The sequence below is a fragment of the Stegastes partitus genome, unplaced genomic scaffold (genome assembly GCF_000690725.1).
Source record: "Stegastes partitus isolate 25-593 unplaced genomic scaffold, Stegastes_partitus-1.0.2 Scaffold129, whole genome shotgun sequence".
NCBI classification, from domain to species: Eukaryota; Metazoa; Chordata; class Actinopteri; family Pomacentridae; genus Stegastes; species Stegastes partitus.
In genome coordinates this window covers 349,541-365,208 of record NW_007577860.1, presented here as the reverse complement: position 1 = coordinate 365,208, position 15,668 = coordinate 349,541, and the positions used below count along the sequence as shown (strand labels likewise).

General features: G+C 47.5%; 2 protein-coding genes across 2 annotated transcripts in view; both read left to right on the top strand.

Moving 5' to 3' along the window:
- The window catches only part of armt1 (acidic residue methyltransferase 1), an 8,493-nt gene extending 4,599 nt beyond the window's left edge, over positions 1–3,894 (top strand). Inside the window, exons 2-6 of the mRNA XM_008278657.1 lie at positions 426–640; positions 978–1,083; positions 1,192–1,433; positions 1,577–1,742; positions 2,326–3,894. Coding sequence (XP_008276879.1) covers positions 579–640; positions 978–1,083; positions 1,192–1,433; positions 1,577–1,742; positions 2,326–3,105 — 1,356 coding nt within the window. The 5' untranslated portion in view covers positions 426–578 and the 3' untranslated portion in view covers positions 3,106–3,894. The remainder of the gene's footprint in view (positions 1–425; positions 641–977; positions 1,084–1,191; positions 1,434–1,576; positions 1,743–2,325) is intronic.
- A 2,159-nt stretch (positions 3,895–6,053) lies between these two features.
- The window catches only part of esr1 (estrogen receptor 1), a 28,780-nt gene continuing 19,165 nt past the window's right edge, over positions 6,054–15,668 (top strand). The window contains exons 1-8 of the mRNA XM_008278655.1: positions 6,054–6,502; positions 7,414–7,628; positions 8,427–8,543; positions 9,100–9,260; positions 9,454–9,607; positions 11,453–11,591; positions 12,657–12,790; positions 14,164–14,347. Of these exons, the coding sequence (XP_008276877.1) occupies positions 6,054–6,502; positions 7,414–7,628; positions 8,427–8,543; positions 9,100–9,260; positions 9,454–9,607; positions 11,453–11,591; positions 12,657–12,790; positions 14,164–14,347 (1,553 nt within the window). The remainder of the gene's footprint in view (positions 6,503–7,413; positions 7,629–8,426; positions 8,544–9,099; positions 9,261–9,453; positions 9,608–11,452; positions 11,592–12,656; positions 12,791–14,163; positions 14,348–15,668) is intronic.

Below are 15,668 nucleotides of genomic sequence, written 5' to 3'. Positions count from 1 at the left end.
CCCCCCCCCCCTTCCGCGTTTCCCGCCAAAAAGCCTCGGGGGTTCGAATTCTGGCCTCTTCTAATACGCTGAATCAATGTCTCCATGACAACTGTTGCCCCGGACAACCAGGGATGCTCGGGGTGCTGCAGCTGAATGCCATGCGCAATGCGGCAGCGCGCAGCAGGGACCCGCGTCAGACAAGACGTTTTGAAAGCTTTCGGACTGAAAGTAGTGAAATGGGTTGTACAGAACCCCAGCAGCAGGGCGGTAGAACCGAGCAGGATGCAGCATCTTTAAAATGCAGCCACAGCAGCAACATGCAGGCTGACAAGCTGCCAGTTCTACACTTCAGCCGCTAGAGGGCGGCATCGCACCCTCAGTGAAAACCCGAATCTGAGGAACGAGGAAGTAAATATTAAAATGTGAAACATTTTTTTGAGCAGAAATCAAGGAGACGCAGCTCGAGGCGGTCTGCTCGGTCCCTCAGCGCGGAGACAGACGTCGCGTTCAGGCCTCCAGGACTCCCTCCGAACTTTGTGTTTGTCCAGGAGGTTTTACTGATAAAGTTTGAGTTTGAAGCGTCTCCCACGGCTGTGATGATGGCGGCGGATCAGACTGTGGCCGGAGTCCCCCCTTCACTGTCTGCCAGAGTGGTCGGGTACGTTGACAAGCTCCGTCACGGCGGGAGAGGCTGCAGGAGCCGGTCCCGGTGTGTCTGACCGGCTGCTCCACGGCTGGGCTGTCGTGCTCAGGCTAGCAGTAGCATTAGCTAGTTGCTAACTGACATTCCTCCAAGTCGGTGATGTCTGTATTTACATGCACACGTATGAGGCTGATGCGGTCACATGAGGACACACACATGACGGTGTCTCATGCATACGAGTCTAATACTTGCAGTCAAACTGTGTGAACAGCTCAGGATGACCTTACATGATGCTAATTAGCTGGTTAGCTCCTGCTGTGTAATGGACAGTAACAGCATCTTCTCTCTGCAGGTCGTTCGCTTATTTGACCATCAGAGACAGGCTGCCGACCATCCTGACTAAAGTTATAGACACGATACATCGCAACAAAAACAAGTTCTTTGAAGAATATGGAGAGGTAAGGCTTGTTCCTGTGGAGCTTTACTCAGATGAGGTGTTTCCTGACTCATGAGGCTCTTTTGAAAACCTGAATCCGGTTTTGCCTGTTTCCTCTGTTGCCCCACAGGAGGGCATCCAGGCAGAGAAGCAAACGATATCTCTGCTGTCTAAGCTGAGGAATGAGCTGCAGACGGATAAGCCGGTGCTGGTTCTGACAGACGGCCTGCCGGACACAGAGTTCTGGAACCAGTACCTGCACAGACAGCAGAGACTGCAGGGAGACCAGGAGTCCGTCAGCTGGTTCAAGTCTCCCTGGCTTTATGTGGAGTGCTACATGTACCGCAGGATCCAGGAGGCCCTCCTGCTCAAGTGAGAAGCATTGAGATCCTTTAATACACATTACAGTATCTTCAGCATGATAAAAACAAGCGTCGGTTTATCGCCCAGCGTTAGGAGAAGTAAATACAGGATGTGTGTTCTTGTTGTTTATCTGATTTCCTCTCTTGTTTCAGTCCACCCATCAGTGACTTCGATGTCTTTAACGAGGGAAAGACTCAGAGCTTCTTTGAGTCTCAGCAGGCTGTGATGGCCTTATGCACATACCTGGAGGGTGTCAACAAGAACATGGAGGAGCTCTCTAAAAATCAGCTGTTTGAGCATTTCAGCAGACTCCTACAGGTCAGTATCTCCTGTACGCTGGTAGGACTTTACAGTAGAAAGTTCCTCTGGTGACGGAACCGTTCTGTGTTGCTCGTCCTGCTCAGGGTGGTCGTGGATGCTCTTTACTTTCAGGACAACATCCTCTTCTTTTGGGGCATTGGGGTGAAATAACTTTTTTAAAGTCACACTTCAGTGCAAACTTCACATCGTTAAGGATTTATATTTGTGGTGGGACATTAGCACATGGATACTATCAGCAGCACAACTGTTCAGACAAGATGGACGGCAGGAATTTATAGAACCACCGACACAACAGTTTGCTCACTGTGTCGGATGTGCTCCGTATCGTACATCCTGATCTAAAGTGGGAACCAGATTTAATGTGAACCCACTGAGCTCAGGCCTTCATCATGTCGTCGTGATGCAGATGTCATGTCGGTTAGAAATATGAAGTGCACAGTGCCCAGCTCAAGCATTTATAGAGTCTGCTACATATAACCTCCATTACCCCTTAAATACAACAGATTAGTCCTTATAACATCCAAAAATCTGTAAATGTTTGATATTATGACATTCACATACATGTTGTGACTCATTGTAGGTTTCTCTATGGGGCAACAAGTGTGATCTGTCTATCTCTGCTGGACAAGAAAACTCCCAGAAGACCAGTCCATTAGATTCCCTCAGCGCCTTGCAGCCCTTCATCTTGGTGGACGACTCTAACGTGGTGTGGTCGACGCTTACTGCTGCCCAGAGGTCGGGCCAGCCAGGAGGCACCGCTGCAGACAGAGTGGACATTGTGCTGGACAATGCTGGTTTTGAGTTAGTCACTGACTTGATCTTTGCAGATTTCCTGGTTTCCTCTGGCCTCGCACGTCAGATCCATTTTCACGGCAAACTCTTCCCGTGGTTCGTCTCTGATGTCACAGCGAATGATTTTCAGTGGACCATTCGGCAGACCATGGCGGCCAATCACAAGTGGATGTCCAAGAGTGGCGTCCAGTGGCAGACCTACGTGAAGCAGGGCGTGTGGCGCTACCACGACCATCCCTTCTGGACACAGCCCCATGAGTTCTGCGACATGGCGGCCGATGCTCCCGACCTGTATGCGGCGCTGCAGGGGGCAGACCTGGTGCTGTTCAAAGGGGATCTCAACTACAGGAAGCTGACGGGGGACAGGGACTGGGACCACACAGCGGCCTTTAAGACTGCGCTGCGAGGCTTCGGGCCGGCACCACTGTGTAGCCTGAGGACTCTCAAGGCCAACGTCCAGGTCGGTCTGCAGCCGGGCCAAGGGGAGAAGCTCACCTCCCAAGATCCAAACTGGATGACCAGCGGCCAGTACGCTGTCATTCAGTCGTACAACCCAAAGTCAGAATAGTAAGACTGAGCTCAGGATCGCACGGGGAGGACTTGGATTTAGAAGAACGTTCAGCGAGGAGTTACCTTAAAGCCATAAGACAATTTACTTCTAAGTCTGTTCACGGTGTCTTTGCTCCTTGTCATCTGTCAGCACTCGGTCAGGTGTGATACAGAAATGTTTAACAATTGTTTCCACTACAGGTTTATTCCATCTCATGTTTGAAATGTTAGCACTTTGAGAGGAGATGCTTCACCGTGATTGAAACTCCACAACCACTGTTTATGTTCAGATTTATCCTCTGGAGTAACATATCAAGTCTGGCTTCCTGTCGCAGACGCCCAAAACGCTGAGCAGCCACAGTTTAGTCCTGATGTTTACAGAGTGATGTAGATGCCGTTAACACGCGCTGAGGTAAACGTGAATAACAGTCGAGCTTAATAAATGCTAGAGCAGTAAAACATTTGCATGCAGGTGAGCGGAGTGATGATAAATCTAGTTTATAGGTATTTTTGTTTCTATTCAGCTCAGGTTGTTTTACTGTTGCACTCATTGATATGCATGCATCACATCGAGCAGGCAGCCACTGAATCAATAAAGCCGATCATGACATCGTCTGATGACTGTGTTCCTCAGTTTGCTGGATGATCCATGTGTGTGTAGATAAACGTGGGTGTCTGTGTGCACACTGTCATGTCGTTTAAAACCTCGCTGTCACGTCCAACACTTCAGAGGTGATGTTAACTGGACTCTGTGCTGCTGGAGGAATTAATTGTTTTTATTTAATAAATGACTCTAACTTGTTCTTTCCCTGCTGTTGTACTTTATATTAAAAAAAATGAATTTAAAATGATCTAAACCTGAGCAGATGAATGTATGCAGTAAAGACGTCCTACAGTCAGATGGTTTACCAGGAATAGAATAAAACTTTATTGATCCCTTCAATAAAGGAGGGTGACATTTGCTCTTTATTCTGCAACAGTTGCTGCTACCTGTTGACCTGTGGTACGCTCGGGTCGGGTCACACTCAGGAAAACATACAACGGAACAGCTGGAAATGCAGCAACATGTGCATTACCGTTCTCTCAGCTGGGAAAACTGAATGGCATCATTTAGGCTCTGCCAAGCTTTGTGAGTGTGGTCTTATGAAAATGAATTCAATTACTGCAAGAGGCATCCTATCTCGAGCCATTTAGGTGATTTAGCGGTTTCATTTCTCGCCCTTGGTGTAACCGTGTCTTCGTTGTATTCCAGGGGAAATGCAAAAAAAGTATAAATCATCAGGGCTACTTGTTTTCCACTTGACCTGACATGTCCTGAAAATTGGGCTGTTTACTCCAGAAAGCTGCTGCACAGAGAAGGAAATGTGGGCTCTGGGCCAGATTCTTGTTTTTCTGACTTTGTGGTGTCATTAACAGTTGCACGGAGTCCTGTTGTGAATTTCTCACATTAATGACGATCCGTCTCACCGGAGCAGCTAAAAGACTCCGAGTTAAATGGACCAAATAATTTTTTATCACTGGATCTGAAAATTGTTCATCTGGAAATGAGTTTCTAGCTATCTGATAATTTCCTATTTCTACATTGACGGGCTTTCGTTTCACAGTGGCTGTGACTGTTGGAGAGTAATCCCTGTATTTAGAGTTTAGTGTTTCAGCCCACAAGGTTGTGTTTTTTCCCTTGACGCCTGGTCCCACAACAGCCAAGGACGAAAAAGATCCCTGAAAATCACAAACCTGAAACATGGATTTCCTCCAATCTTTATTTGCATAAATGCTCTGTTCTTCTGCTCTGATTTGTTGGCGTATGTGGTGTTCTATTTGATCTACCTGCTGAAGTAATGGCTAACTAGCCGGTATCACAGCTCATCCTTCTTGTCATGAAATATTATCAGGAAACTATTAAAAAAAAACACAGAGAAAAACAATTCAGTTTATTTAATTGTAATGTTTGTAAAAAGGGAAAACGTCGGTTATCCAGCATCTAAAATATTAAAAGAACATCAGTAGCCTGCTTTGGGATTGATTGTGTAATTACTGGCTGTCAGAATGAGATGTGACCTTCTGTTTTGTTTGCTGTGTTATGGTGACCTGGCACTTAAACGCACCATGCTTATCGATTTGGCTGCATCTTTAATTTGTTTATCCTTTTTTAAAACCTTTCCACTCTTCCCATTGTGTCCAATGAGCCCAGGTGGACGCCTGTGAGGCAGGCAGAGGGTCGGAGAGAGGACTCGGTGTGAGTTACGCAGCAGATCTGAGGATGATTCATGTGTGAGGGGTGAGTAGAGTGTGTCACCGTACAGTCTGGCTTTCTTTTAGCTCCTGTTGTTTAAACGTGTGGTAGCTCATTTCCACACTGGTTTGATTAAATGCAGCGTCCCAGGTGTGTTCAGTAATCCAGCTACCAGGGTGCTGGTCGTACTGCTGCTGTGCAGCGTGTCGGCTGAATGAGTGATGCACATACAGAGAGCGTCGCTCCGCTAGTTCACAGCTGCCTTTAATTTACAATCCAGCCATAACTAAGAAAGGCTTCTGTAAATAAGACAGAGGTGAAGTGGGAACAGGGATGAGAGAAGACGGGGAAGTTGTTTTGGAATCACTATTTCTGTCCATCTGCCTGTTCCTCTCTCCCAGCAGCCCTCCTCCCTCTGACTCCAGTAGAGATGTATGAGAGGAAAGGAGTGAAACACTATGCTGACATAAAAACGGGAGTTTGGGAGGAGTCTTTCCAGATGTCTTTTTTTTGTTGTTCTTTTGCAGCCTGCTGGGCAGAAGCTCAAGGCAGACAGGGCAGAAGGACTTGAAGACTCGTGGTCCCTCCAAGTTGTCTGACAGGTTTCAGTGAGAGGAGAGACCCAGGGAGGGAGTGAGGACAGCAGGGGAGAGGGAGAGCAGCACTCCACTCCCCCTCCCAGCAATGGGAGAGGAAGTCTAAATCATGTTGCTTATCACTGCTGCTGTGCTGTGATGTTGCTCAGGCAGAGCCCGGTGCAGAGCCCGGTGCAGAGCAGGCAGCCGTGTGGACCAGTGCTCAGACCCAGGATTAGCTCAGCCTCCCCAGAGCTGGAGACCCTCTCCCCTCCACGTCTCTCGCCTTCGCCACGTGCCCCCCTCGGTGACATGTACCCCGAAGAGAGCCGGGGGTCTGGAGGGGTAGCCACTGTGGACTTCCTGGAAGGGACGTACGACTATGCCGCCCCCACCCCTGCCCCGACTCCTCTTTACAGCCACTCCAGCACTGGCTACTACGCCGCTCCTCTGGACGCCCATGGACCACCCTCAGATGGCAGTCTTCAGTCCTTGGGCAGCGGGCCGACCAGTCCTCTTGTGTTTGTGCCCTCCAGCCCCCGCCTCAGCCCCTTCATGCACCCACCCAGCCACCACTATCTGGAGACCACCTCGACGCCCGTCTACAGGTGAGGAGACGCAGCTTGTGTTGGTGTGGCTCAGCAGAGTGGAGGGAAGTGTCTGCTGTGTGCTCCACGGTCAACAGGTTGGATTTCTGTGGCATTAAATGAAGTTAGTGTATTTTTAGCCCGTGCTGATGCGTTTAGCAGTGATTCCCGTGTAGCGCTGGCACATCAGGGATGGATTCAGATCGTCTGATCAGCTTTGTTTGTGCCAAAGTTTGGTGATTGTGTCACTGATAAGAGGAGTGCAGTCAGCTCCGGTTCCCAGTAGGGCTCCTTTCATTTGCTCTGTGATGTTCTCAGTACAGATCCCTGGTGTTTGTTCCATTAAGGAAGTAAATGAGTTCAACTTGTCTATAAATCATTTTAATGTATGTACTGCTTGTTTTTTGCTTTACTGCCCAAGTGTTTTCTAGAAAGGGCAGAATATTGCTGTACAGCTCGATGTCCTCTTTGTAACTCAGGAATCATTTAGTTCAAAATGCCATTATAATCAAAACATAATTATATAACCGCATTGTTTAAAAAAAATCTCCTGCTTTATACAAAACATCACCGCTATCTGTATAGAAAGGATCAAGCTTTGTCCTGGTTTCTAATTCCAGAGATTAAGGACTTTGTCAGGGACCTTGAGAAAGGAACAATACGTAAGAACAAGAGGAGGACACAGCAGACTGTTTCCTCACTCAGGTGGAAGCAGAGCTGAAGTCACTCCAAGTCATTTCCAGGTTTATTTGACCTGTAATCACGGAGGTGGTTCCAACATTTAGGAGGTGTTTGTGTTCTTGTTTGTCTCGATGTGATTCCTGTTGCTACTGAAACACTGTTCATGTTTGTAGTATTTGGTCGGCATCATAATTTATCATTATCTTTATGAAAACACCGAATTAGTGGATTAACATGCAGGCCTGCTGCAGATCCAGCCACCAGCCGGCCTCCAGAGACGAGCCGTGTGTCACCTGTGACGAGGCGTACGGGGCGGGCGAGCTGGGAGCCGGAGCGGCGGCCGGCGGCTTCGAGATGACCAAAGAGACACGTTTCTGTGCCGTGTGCAGCGACTACGCCTCCGGGTACCACTATGGGGTGTGGTCCTGTGAGGGCTGCAAGGCCTTCTTCAAGAGGAGCATCCAGGGTGGGTCTGCTCCACAGACTGGTGACCAGCGCATCTATCATCACACGTTCTATCTGTTTGTTACGTGCTTTGTCTTATTTAGTCTCACTTTACAGATTAAGTACAGTTATTTAGGAAACTGAGACGTTGTCAGGCTGGAAAAAAAAAAAAAAAAACATACAAAAGAACACAACACATGACAGGAAAGGACTTCATAGCGCACTGTCTGTTCTCCACAAGAATGCATTTTGCTATCAGAAAGAGAAATTCAGTTGGTTTGATCTGAGACGTGTGGGGATCTACACAGAGTGGATGGTAAAGATGACCTGCTGCGTCACAGAAGTGAATTAACAGCAACCTTGACAGAGAAAAAAGAAAACTAGAGATTAACGGAGAGAACGAGAACAGACCCGTGTCATAAAGTGCAGCGCTGTGGAGCTCAGATGTGTTGAATCCAGGAGCAGACGCTGGACTCCAGCACATTAGTTTTACTGTTATTATTTCCACTTCAGAGCCGCCGGCCGTTACTGGAGCTGTGCGCCTTTGCCTCCATGTGCTCGCCCAAACTTGGCTGCTTGGTGGCTTCGTCGTGTTCGTGATGCGATGCTGCGGCATATCGATGCAAAATCTTACCATGAAAGGCTGGTCATAAAGAAACCAATCGTCTCCATGGCAATGACAAATCCAAGATGTTTTACTTTTTTTCCATCTCAGATTCATTCTGAACAGGAATAGAGTGTTCCTGGCTACTAAATAATCTAAATCTGAGCTGAACACTGGAGTGGGAGGCTGAGCGTAATAGATTTTCTTCCATTTCAGGTCACAATGACTACATGTGCCCAGCGACCAATCAGTGTACTATTGACAGGAATCGGAGGAAGAGCTGCCAGGCCTGCCGTCTGAGGAAGTGCTACGAAGTGGGCATGATGAAGGGAGGTGAGGAGACATACCGGCAGAAGGAAGACGGTCCATTTCTGTTTCTGTCTTTTCATTTTGTTTGTGCAGTTTTTGTTTTTTCGGTGATTTAATTGTTGTTCCCTTTTGACGTTGTTCTAACAAGTCTTCTAGGACGAGCTTTTCTTTCATGCAGCTTTATCTCGACTGTGTGTTGTTTTCATGACAGCAGCCTCTGATTAAGCTAACCGTCTTGATCTGTCCTGGTTTGTTGCAGCTAACACTGGCACAAATGTGAGCATTGCTGCTGGATGCAGATAAGCTTGAGACTAACTTTAACACGACCTTGAGCAGATTTCCTCTTAAGGAGTACAACTGCTGATTAGCCCACACCCACATTCTTGTTTTCATACTTCTTGAGTCTCTCTCCCATCCATACGTCCATGCTGGACTGTTTTAAGAACACAGTATGACATTCGGGCTGAGCCATGATACAGAGAACACGTGATGACTGATGGACACGTGGACGTTCAGGTTTTACGTCTTTGTTTCTGTATCTGCGTATGACTTTGTGTTAAGCCCCTGCTGTGTCCCGAAGGTGTGCGGAAGGACCGCGGTCGTGTGTTGCGGCGAGACAAACGGCGGACGGGCATTGCTAAAGACCTGGGGCACAAAACAGCGCCCCCTCAGGATGGGAGGAAACGTAGCAGTGCTGGTGGCGGCGGCAGGTCTTCAGTGACCAGCATGGCCCCTGATCAGGTGTGAATACAGACAACAGCTGTTCACCTTGTTGGTTACAAGGACATGTTGACTTCAAAGTGTCGCAGCAGAAAGGTCCTCTTTGGATCATAAACGCCACGTCACAGTTTTTCTACATCTAAATATTTAAGTCGCTGTTATCTTACACCTTACAGAGACATGTTCTGACTGTGTTCATGTTCTGTGTCCTCAGGTGCTCCTCCTGCTTCAGGGTGCTGAGCCCCCCATCCTGTGCTCCCGCCAGAAGCTGAGCCGGCCCTACACCGAGGTCACCATGATGACGCTGCTCACCAGCATGGCCGACAAGGAGCTGGTCCACATGATCGCCTGGGCCAAGAAGCTTCCAGGTTGGAACAGCTTTATGAAGAAGCACAAGAGACACGCCATAAATACAAACTCAGAATAATGTCCGTCAGCAGAAACATCACTCAGATTATGGTGCAGTCCAGTGTTCTGCCCAGTGCCTCGCCGTTTGAACTCTCTGAGCCCAAGCAGGTTCTCCGTCCACATTTCTGCTCACTCTGAGCTCAGTTTCACTGCACCTCTACTGACACAGCACTAAAACACCTCCTGTACAGTATGACACCGTTATAATGCCATAAATCAGAAAGGGAAGAAGGAAACGGATTCATTTAATGCAAAAACCATGTGCAGCATTTCCCCGGTGCCCACTGCTGTTACCAATGCTTAGAAACAGTGGCTTCACACACGGTCGGTCTTTTACTCCTCACTTTGTTCTGCTGTCTCCTGAGTGAGCACAGCCTGCAGTTCAGCAGAATACGTCTGTAGTTTTTATCTTGGGATTGCTGATTGCAGCTAATTGCTTCTCAGTTGCACTGAGGCACATCATGTTTATTTTTATTTTCATTTTTTTTGCAGAACCTGGTTAGAGCCGGTGTTGATCGGCCGGTAGCACCAGACACACAGTGGCTGTGATGCAGGGGAGCATTAATACAGTGCTGGTGTGCAGCGTTCATCGTTGTTCATAAAGAACCAGTTATTATTTACAGGCCGTGTTTTTACAGTTATGTCAGAAATTAAGATGTCAGAAGCAATGTCCAGAAGTTCTCCTCAAACTGAGTGACAGTTGCAGACAGAGCGACAGTTACCACGTATGAAACGATCGAGGACTAGAAGCCTCCTGGTGCAAACTTTATTCTCTCAAGGTTCATTGTCATCATTCGATGTTGAAGCCGGAGAGACGAGGGGCCAGTTTGGTAATGATGCAACATCCGATAGTTTAATCATCAATGGTTAAAGTTGATCAGCAAATGTGGCCTCAAGCTGAAGTCTGTTGCTTTGGATGGACGTTTAAAAATAATCTCCAGTAACCAGGCAGGTGAGGTCAGGGTAGAAACACGTCTGGTGCTTTTCTTAACCTCTCAAATGTACGGATGTTATGTGTTACAGAGGTGCAGCTGTCTATTGCTGCCTCTCTGACTTCTTCAGCGGCGGCACAGAGATGGGAGACCGCTATAGTAAAAGCACAGATAGGCAAACACACACACACATGCAGAGCCATTACAGTGATGGTAATTACAGTCATCACCTTTGAGAGGATTGTTTGGTCAATCTGCTGGCACCCCATAGAGCTTAAGTGCAGCACAAGACACATGTGCTTTCTGTCGCACACACAGCCGACGGGGCTCTTTAGGAGAGTAAATCCTGAATCTGAGGTATCGCAGCCTCGTGCGTCACTAAAAGGAACACAGTTTTAATTGCAAGGGGTCCCAAACCGGGTACAGAGGGGGACAATGGGAGCGAATTGGCTGTAATTACATATGAATTGAGACAGCTGAGTGCCAGCGATAAGGCTTCTTATGAGAGCACAGAGACTGCAGATGGTTGCATTTCAGTTCCTGTTCCCTGCCGGTGAACAAGAACATGCGTGGGATGAAGGTGAACGGAACAACAGTGATATTCCATAACATGTCGTAGTTAAAAGCCACCGCGCCGGATTCTCTGAATAGTTTTATTTACTGTTTTCTGCCTCTGGATGCCAAATAATTGCTGTGATCAGACAAAAACACACAACATCATGTCAAGTGGTTTTAGTGAGAATTGTTTGGAACAGATGCGAGAGCTTGTTTGTCAAAGAACAGATACGGCCAGTGGACGACTACCCAGAACCGCAGACGGTGTGGACCACGGCTCACTTTCTCCTCATCGTTGGTCACGTTGTGTGTTTCCAGGTTTTCTGCAGCTGTCCCTTCATGACCAGGTGCAGCTGCTGGAGAGCTCGTGGCTGGAGGTGCTGATGATCGGGCTCATCTGGAGGTCCATCCACTGCCCCGGAAAACTCATCTTCGCACAGGACCTCATACTGGACCGGTACGGAGGAAGGCCTGCCCGACTGCCACACTGACACCAACCGTTGTGTGCTTCTCCAGCTCTCTGGCCCTGCTTCTGCTCTCGGTTTTCTTTCTTTGTCTGTCACACATAGATCTTAAGAGTGATACATCAGCATTGTAGATTTTCCATTTCACACCTTGCCCACCATTGTGCCATCCCAACACATCTGTCACAGAGTGAAAGACTAATTACATGTTCCCCATGGAGAGGAGAGCAGCCTCTCTCTAGCCTGAAATACCCCCCTCATCATTACAGCGCTGAGCTGGGAACCGGGACACAGATTTAATCAAAGCCTCAATGCAAGGAATGATGGAAAACGAAGAATGATGGAGGGAGATATGACAGGGAAGGAGGCTGATGAGAGAGAGCTAAATGATGAACAGAGAGGATGAGAAAATAGAGATGCAGGCATAAGACTCGGGTGTTTTCTACTTTGCAGGCACAGCCTGTTCCCTCCATTTCCCCTCATGTTCAGAGTAAACAAGCTGCCAAACCACAGTATCCAGCTCGCAGAGAAAAAGAGAGCAGTGGAGGCAGCGACAGGGATGCAGACAGACAGAGCTTTTACCCTCTGATGGTCCCATTTGATTCAGAAGTGTATTACTGAGTATTATCTCTAAAGCCCGGTCCCCGTGTGAGCGTCCTCACCAATTGGACATGATGACTAAAATGCTGTGGGTCAGGGCTGACACATTCCCTTGGCTCTGCGCTGTCCAACTTTATCTTGCACTCCAACCAGTGGATATCATCCATCTTTCCATCACTTTTCAACTCTGCCGACAAATGGAGCGTGGCACTGATTCGGCCCATTAGTTGTTTATCTGGACGCTCTTTGGATCGGTCCGGGGCTGCAGATGAAGCCAGAATCTTTTTCCTCAGAAGCTGCACTGCAGACTTCTGGCTGTTTGTTAAACTTACTGTGACTTTGGTGCTGGGTTTTATTCAAATCATTCTTGAGTGACTTCCAACCTTCATTTTTGTTTTTAAGAAGAAAGAAAAAAGTCTCCCCTCTGTGTGTGTTTTTTTCTCCGTTCTGCTCTCCAGGAATGAAGGCGACTGTGTGGAGGGCATGGCTGAGATCTTTGACATGCTGCTGGCCACCGCTTCACGCTTCCGCATGCTCAAGCTCAAGCCCGAGGAGTTCGTCTGTCTCAAAGCTATCATCTTGCTCAACTCTGGTAAGGTGGCATGAATGTGAGCGCGTGCCTGACAGCGCTGACAGTTTAGTCGCCCTCTTGTGAAACATCTTGTGAAACATCTTGTGAAACATCTTGTGAAACAGCTGAGAGCAAACTGAAGCCAGAAACACTGACGATATCCACCACTAATAAAAACATCAAGTTTAGGTTTTCTAACTCCACACACTTTTGTTTGCACCACTTCACAGGTAATTATTGAACAGGTCAAACTCCACCCACAGAGGTGTAGCTCTGAGTGCTGCTCAGACACATCAGACAAACACAGTGTTCTGGAAAGGCCCGCACCGTCAATATGCCTGATAGCTGTTCCCATGACAACAGAGACAGCACACAGGGCTGTGTTTGTCCTGGAGGTTCACATATTCTATACAGGAAAGCGAGAAGACTGAAATACCAGCGACATGACACTTGTGGCTCCGCTGCTGGAGCTGAATGAACTTTTGATGAGTGTGATTTAAACACTGCATCTCAAATGACTGCCTTTATAAACATTGTTTCTGTGTCTTAACATGAATGTGCAGCAGGTTGATGGAGTGTTTTCATGTTAATTTGTTCATGTGGTCTGTAAGACGAGCATCACTCCTCCCTGAAGCCTCTGATGAGGACAAAAGAAGGTTAAAGACGCACCTTTTTAATCAGGCTTTTAATTGAACTTTAATTCTTTTATATTCTTATCATTTATTTATATTTGCATTTTATCTTTATGTATTTACTCTTTTAACTTTTATTTTATCTTACATCGGGCCTTTTATTCTTAAAGTTTTTAGTTTTATTTCCAGTGGTTCCTTAGGGGGGTCCTCCACACTGGGGGCTGGGTCCGGTCTGCTGCTGGGGGTTCTGTCTGCGGGTCCCTTCGACCCGGCTGGTTGGGGGGGCTCCTCACCTCGTTGTGGGGACCCCCCTGTCTGCCGGGTCGGGGGTCCGGGCGCCGGCGCCCCCAGTAGTCATGGTCTGCAACTCCTCCTGGTGTGGACGGCCCCAATGGTAGCGTTTCCCACAATCCCTCAGTGCCATGCCACGCCTCTTTTAGCCTCGTGGTGACTGTGTGCGTCTGAGTGTGCGTCTGAGTGTGCGCGACTTCATTTGTTGTATGTCTATGTGTATGCATGGAGGGTGGGAGGGACGGGTTTATTTTATTTTTTAAATGCTGTAATGTTTTTAAATGCTGTAATGTTTTTAAATGTTGTAATAGTTTTTAAATGTTGTAATAGTTTTTAAATGCTTTGTTGTTTTTAAATGTTGTAAAGCACTTTGCGTTGTTGTTGCACATGAAAAGCGCGATACAAATAAAATTTGATTGATTGATTGACAGAACGGATCAGATGGAAAACATGATTGTCTTTGTCCGTTAGGTGCCTTTTCTTTCTGCACTGGCACGATGGAGCCGCTTCACGACAGCGTGGCCGTTCAGAACATGCTGGACACCATCACCGACGCGCTCATACATCACATCAGCCAGTCGGGATGCTCGGCCCAGCAGCAGGCCAGGCGGCAGGCCCAGCTGCTCCTGCTGCTCTCACACATCCGGCACATGAGGTACCAGTGAGCTCTGGACCGGTTCCTTTCTGTTTAAACACATTAGAAGTCATTTGATGTTGTTCCTCTGAAGGCCGTGTTTTAATCATGACACAGCGATTCTTCAAACAGGAGTGGGTCCAAAAGGTTCGGCTTCTGTCTGGAACCTTTCTTGTCTGTTTTTATATTTTATTTAATCATTTATTGTTATCAGTAAGAAACACAATAATAAGAACTTTATTTAGCACCTATAAGAAAACGCTGGTGGATGTTTTACAGCAGAAACAGACAGCACAAGAAAATAAGACGCAAAACAAAAATGAATGAATTTAATGGTTACAACAAATCCAGCAGTCAGGACTCAGAGGTCTGAGCAGCAACGCTCTGCTTAGTGACAGGAGGAGGTGTTGGATCGGTCAGCAGAGCTCTGTCAGCAGGTCACAGGTACATGCAGGAGCCCGACCATTCAGAACCCACTCAGAACCAGCGGAGGACAGCGAGGATCGGGCTAACATGGCCGCTTGTCTCGGTGTATCTTGGTGCATTTTGGATTAGCTGCAGTCTTTAAATACTTCATATGCTTGACATCAACGTTCCTTCAGTCTCCTGATGGTTTGCAGAGTAACGTCCTGATAAACCACCACAGAACCATTCGTCTGTGTTGAAAAGAAAGCTTTGGTGATGTTTCAGTGGATAGGTTGAAGTGATATTCGTTAGGTGATGTTTTTCTCATTGTCAACAAGTTTCATGCCAAGACCAGGAGTCAGTGTAAATAGAACTGATGACTGCTGCCGGCCTCAGTCCAGTCCGTCCTCTGTAGAACCTCGCTGTTGACCCGAGGCTTTTAAAAACACACCAGTCAGCGTGACGTTCTTCTTCATTACAACACTGTCGTTTACTTTGTGTTGCCATATCGGCAGTGCCTGACTTTGCCAACTCCTAAATCCAGAAATGAGCAAAGAGGTGAAGTGTGAGTGGAGCTGAGGCGACCTAACTGTAAGCCTGGATACCGTTCAGACCGGTGAGGTCTACAAAACGTCAGCCCCGCTACGGCTGTCAGGATGAGCTACAGAGACCCAAACTGTTATTTTATAGCACGCTGTAAACATGTTAACTTCTGCTGTGAAGTTGCGCATTTTAACATGTGGACTGTGGGAGAGCAAGCCTCTAGTGGCCATTAGGGGAACTGCAGTTTTTGGCACTTTGGCATTAGCTTCGTTCTTCAGCCCTGTAGGGGGCGTCTTGCTTCTCACCCATGGGTCCAACTTCTGCTCATATTTAGGGTCCGAGCACCCAAAAGGGTGCGAAGACCCTATTGGAACTGCTCGGATTATTATTATTA